Below are 5,958 nucleotides of genomic sequence, written 5' to 3' on the forward strand. Positions count from 1 at the left end.
AAATTGATTGCCAACGTGACCATACTGACTAGATTAGACGAAAATGTTAGTAAGAAATCATTTTTGGACATAAACATCAGTAAAAATTTTATGGATCAAATTGTCAGTATTTTTTTGTTGGAGGAATTTGTCAGTAATTTTACTTGGACTTAAATGTCAATGTCTTCTTTTGGAACAAAATGTCAATTTTGTGATATATTTTGGTCATTTGGATGAAAATAGTCACCAATTTTTTACTACAATGTCAGTAATTTCACATAGTTGCAGTAAGCTTTGCACAATTCTTGGGGTGTCCAAACATTAACCAAATCTTTTTCAACTTCTTCCCAGACATAGAATTCACCATCGACATACTCCAGTGCCTCATTTGCATTTTGTATGAATTTAGCATTGTGGTGCAAAATAAGATTGATTTCATCAGACATCCTATACAGAGAAATATAACAAAAATTAATTGTATATTCACAAAAAGAGAACATAAAAAGTTTCATAATAGAGAACAGAAGGCAAGTTTCATAATAGAGAAGAGAAGAGAAGAAGTTTGAGAATAAAGAAGAGAACACAAGAGGAGAGGTTTGACGATAGAGGCCAGATGGACGATGAACACCACGAAAAACGCGATGGCGATAGTGTCGTTATAGTCATTGTCGAAACCCCAAAAACAATCGTCTGTCGACGATGAAGACACTAGCCAACGACAGTGTCATTATGACCAACCAATAAAAGTCATATGCGTAGAAAAAAATATAAAAAAAGCATACAAAAACGACACAGCATATGATAAAGTCCAAACCTGGGTGTGCGTCGTTGTGGTCACCATCGATGGGAACGATTGTATGGGTGTGCATCGCCGTGTGTCATCGTGCATCGCCATGTGTTGTTGTGTGTCACTGTGGTTGGGAGATTTGCCAGCGTAATGAGGTTGTGGAAGTGTGGGAGATGAAGAACTTCTCTTGTAGAAGTTTCTGAAAGTGTGGGAGATGAAGAAAAATCAAGAACCTAGCTTTTGGGAATGAAGAGTCAATTTTGGATTGTGTAATCCTTTTGGGAATGAAGAAAATTAGCAGATGCCAAAAAACCCTATATATTTATTTTCACAATGACGGGAACCATAGAATGCAAGGCTTATATTATTCACTCTCCTATATATTTATTTACCAAACATTGGTGGAAATTTTAAGGAGTGACAGGTTCATATTAGCTTTTAACCATCAATGGAAAACTGGAAAAAAGAAAAGGCTGGCACTAACAACCAGTTATTTGTCAATAGGAAAGGAAGCTTGGTCCCAATTGAAGGATGTTGTGGAAAATTAGTGTCTCTTTGATTTCAGAAGCTTTACCTTTCTTTTTCCAATACTTACAAAAATATCATCTTATTTTTTTACCTCATGTCATGATATGAAGAATGTGTTTTGCTACAAAGTACTGATACTTTAATTTGCTTCATACATCTATATCTGATACCAATATATTGATATATTTCACTGGTACATATATGTGAAGTGACCAATTCTTTAAAAAAATTATGATAATCAAATATAGTGACGTGTAACATAGAAGTAAGTATAATATAGAAATATAAAAAGTATAGTTTCTTGATGAACCAAATATGAAAATTGTTTTGTTTATAGATAATTTCAAGAAAGAAATGAGATTGATCATTGATAGTACCATTCTTATTTGTGATCAATAGGAAAAAATGATCTACAATTTTTTGATTTTGTTTTTAGTAATGTCTAAGAAGTATGTATGTTCTTCAATTTACCGAATTGCAATTGTATATTTATTATGCCTTTATCAATTCTTACATATCTATATATCTATCATATTTTTAGTATAATCATATCACTATTAATTTATAGGACAGGGGATAAGAGATAAGCTGAAATCATCCAATCCTTCTGAAGTTCACTTGAAGGATTTAGTAAAACGTAAAAGGAGAAAGATATGAAATGAAACATATCCTTGACAGAAATAGTTTTGTAGTTGGTTAGACATAGAAGATACCTGTTGATCATCCTTGGTGGCTAAATCCATCTATCGTCAACCTTAATGCCAGGTATGTGGCAAATTTTAGGCCAAATTTGAGGGTGCTTCATGCGGCATCGTTTTTCCAGCAAAGGACATCCCATTATGGTTAATTTTACTAGAGAGACAGGAAGCCTTTCTCCAGCCATATTCTCCAGCAAAGGACAATTGTCTATGTGTAATATTTGCAGGGATGTGAGATGGAGAAGCCCCGTGCAGTCCAACATCTCCAGATTTGACAAGTCATATAGATACAGAGACGTAAGGGAGGGAGGCAGCAAACCCTCCTTAGGGAAGGACTTGATGCCATCACATCGACCCCCAACACTGAGATGGGTAAGCATGCCCATGGATGGCCATGCTAGGCCGCTCAGTAGTTTCTCACAATTGACAATCCAAACTGTTCTCAGGTTAGGTGGCATACCCCCTTCTGGAAACGACTCAATTTCTGGGCAGTAGGATATGTAAAGATGTTCTAACTTTGGGAGAAGAGTACTCATCTCATCAGGCAACGACTTCAACTTGTCAGAGCCCCAAACTTTGAAAGTAATCAAGTTGGGCGCAGGCAATCCTTCTCTCCAGAATGATACAAAGTTGGGGCATTGATAAATTCTCAAAGAACACAGACTCTTAAATGACTCTGCCCCTGAAACCAAAAGATATTCCATATTTTCACAGTTTCTGATTGCAAGATCTCTGAGATTTGGAAAGGTAACCAATGGAAGAGATGTGAGTGAATCACAACTGCTTTCTATTGTCAGTGTTTCCAGTAACTCATGTTTGTGTTGCGTCGGGAATTCCAGTTTTTTAAGATCCCAGATACGCAGAGTCTTCAGTGATTCAGGTAAACGACCACCCGGAAATGACACGGCTGACGAGCAATCCCTTAATGTTAAAGACCGGAGACAAGTTGGTTGGATGTTAGTGATGGCCTCTATCATAGACTCCACCATTGGGCTTCCTTCTACTTCTATAGTCTCTACCAAGAGAGGTAACGCATGCAATGCTACTTTATTGCTTTTACTTATCTCCAAACTTTGAATGGCGGGAGCTGTTGGGAGAGAAGAGACAAGCAGCTCGCAATCACTAATATAAAGTGTTTCCAGAGCAGGAAGGTGATTCGGCAAACTTCCCTCTAGTTTGGGGCAGCCAAGTATTCTAAGACTTTTAAGCAAAGGAAAAGCTTCTGAATCAAAGGAACTCCACAACTCCCAACAAGGCATGTCATAAATGAACAGAGATTCAAGGGAGGGAAAGGGCCTCCAAGAACGACAATCTTCATTCTTGTAAAAACCTGCATCGATAGTCTTCAGCCTATTCAATCTTGAAATTACAAGGAACTTGAGAGAAGGTAGCTGTTCAAGTGAAGGAAGCATACTACAGTTGTCACAATCACTTAAGGTTAGACGTGTCATATTGCAGTAGGAAGAATTTCCCATCCAATCTGGAAATCTGGTTCCTTTATAGCCTTTTATTTGCAACGATTCAATGTTAAAGTGAGGCTGTAACTTGCAAAGCACATCTATTTCAAGTTGGAAGTTGGTACTGTTGTTGTTACATCTAGACCATTCCAACAGTAAACTATTAATGTGTTTTTTATCCATCATCCTTGCCTCCAACGCTTCATCACTTTGGGAAACATTCTCCATGTTCCTAAGTTCAAGTTGACCACGAAGATTTGAAAGTCCTCCCAATTCTTTGATTCCATTCTCTTCGTGCTTTCCCACAACAAAGAAATCCAGATGTTGTAAATGATTTAATTTACTCATTCCTCTCGGCATCTCTTTTATAGGAGTTTCACGTATCTCAAGATGACGCAAGTTAACAAGATTGCACATGTCACTAGGCAACTTAGTCAGCTTTCTGCAACTACACAACTTCAAAGTTTGCAGATTGTACAAATTACACAATGACTCTGGCAGTGTATCTATACTTGAACGAGAGAGATCTAAATAGCGCAGATGGATCAATTTACCTATTGAATCAGGCAAAGAATCCAGACTTTGGAAGTCATGAAATGATAAAACTCTCAAGTACATAAGCTTCGACACTATGATACATTGTGCCTCCTCGTTGTTGAATGGAGCAGCTTCAAAATTGATAATGGACAAGAAAGTTCTCAGAAATTTTGCTCTACCAACAACATCAAAGTTGTCCAAGACTGAAGAATTGAATTTCGTAAATGACAAATGACGAGTCTTGGTCTTGATCTTTGTTTCATTCCCAAGTTCTTCTGATCTAAAGTAAAAATCTCCACCGAGTGATGTGGCTAGATCATGCATGAGGTCATGCATCACAAAACATTTGCCATAAGGCCAACTACTTCTACTTGTGTTTGAACGTTGGAAAAATGATCTCGAAACCAAATCATCAAAATACTCATGACCAACCTCTTCTAAAGTCCTACCCTTGCTTGATTTCTTCAAAAGATCTTCGGCCATCCACAACAAGATTAATTCATATTTTTCAAATTCGTAATCTTGTGGATACAAGGAACAATAAACAAAGCACCGTTTTAAATGTGGAGGGAGATAATGATAACTAAGTCTCAGTGCTGGAATAACTTCACACTCACTTTCAGAAAGTTCCCAAATGTCACTATTGAGGATATTATTCCAATCCACGATGTCATGCTTTCTTCTCAACATGCCTCCAAGCGACTGTGCTGCTAAAGGCAGTCCGTTGCACTTTTTAACAATCTCCTTTCCAATTTTTTCTAGTGTTGTTGTGTTCCCGTTCGATTCGGAGGAAAGACACGCATGGTTCGCAAACACTGACCAACAATCTTCATTCGACAATTGGTTTAGATGATAGATGTGAACAGTTTGGACTATAGAGGCTGTTTTTTCACTGCGGGTTGTTAGAAGAATCTTACTTCTCCTAATCCCACGGTTAAATGGTTTCTTAAGAAGTCTCCAGTTAACATAATTCTCTGTCCAAACATCATCCAAGACAATTAAGAATTCTTTATCTTTCAGCTTGTCCATCAATTCAAGATGAAGTAGATTCAGATCATTCAATTTACAAGGCTTTCCAGTAACCGCCTCTGTTATAGTTTTTGTGACCTTCAGAATATCAAGTTCTTGAGAAACACAAACCCATGCCTTAAAGTCAAATATCTCTTCCAAATTCTCATCATTGTACACCAATTGGGCCAAAGTAGTTTTTCCAACCCCACCCATGCCCACAATAGGAACCACAGACACTTCACTACCGTCACTGTTATCCTCCGACAACAACTTGATTATGGCCTCCTTATCTTTCTCCCTACCATATATATGAGATCCATCTTCCAGAGATGTTGATGGAGCTTTCCATGACACGTTCTCCACTGCACTCTCTTTCAAATCAAGACTCTCCTTGAGTTTTAAATGAGACTCAAGTGTGACAACTATGTCCTCCAACTTACTACCGATCTTCCTATCAGAAAAGCGAGAAAAAAAGTTTCTTACCTTGTTTTGGGTGGCAGCTTTGGTGAAAACATGGTCGAGTAAGTCATCAGCTTCATAGACAGCATCTTTGAGATCATTGAGCCAGTGTTTGACATTGGTGTTTGTGGTCTGTTTCTTCTCGGCATCATCAAGCACAGCTCCAACCACTCTGAGAGTGGTCTCCAACTTTTGAAGCAACTTCTTGCTAAGCTTCTTTCCAAGGATCAAGTCAACAAACTCAGGTGAAGCCAGCCTGTCGAAAAGCACATCAAGGAAAGCAGAGAGAAAGGCACCACCTACCACTGCTGCTGCCATTATCTCAAGAACAAAAGATGATCAGAGTAAAAAGACAAAGGCAAGGAATTGGTTGCTATGAACTGGATTGGTTCTTCGTAAGTCAACTCTCTTCACTTTCACTCGTTCTTGATAAGGTTTTTTTATTTATTATTTGTATTATTATGGTGGTGGGTGACTTATGACTTATGACTAGTTTCATTTC

At 37.9% G+C, this 5,958-nt stretch overlaps 1 protein-coding gene across 1 annotated transcript; it reads right to left on the bottom strand.

The window, feature by feature from the left end:
* Positions 1–207: 207 nt before the first annotated feature.
* LOC114405965 (putative disease resistance RPP13-like protein 1) lies at positions 208–5,958 on the bottom strand. Its single transcript, XM_028368496.1, has 3 exons — positions 2,008–5,958; positions 794–965; positions 208–426 (listed from the first exon to the last, which is right to left on the bottom strand). The coding sequence occupies exon 1, from the start codon at positions 5,772–5,774 to the stop codon at positions 2,028–2,030; it is 3,747 nt and encodes a 1,248-aa protein (XP_028224297.1). The 5' UTR covers positions 5,775–5,958; the 3' UTR covers positions 208–426; positions 794–965; positions 2,008–2,027.

Source organism: Glycine soja, chromosome 3 (assembly GCF_004193775.1).
Source record: "Glycine soja cultivar W05 chromosome 3, ASM419377v2, whole genome shotgun sequence".
Taxonomy (NCBI): domain Eukaryota; kingdom Viridiplantae; phylum Streptophyta; class Magnoliopsida; order Fabales; family Fabaceae; genus Glycine; species Glycine soja.

Coding starts and splice junctions, on each gene's coding strand:
- LOC114405965 (XM_028368496.1), bottom strand. CDS start 5,774: ATGGCAGCAGCAGTGGTAGGTGGTGCCTTTCTCTCTGCTTTCCTTGAT.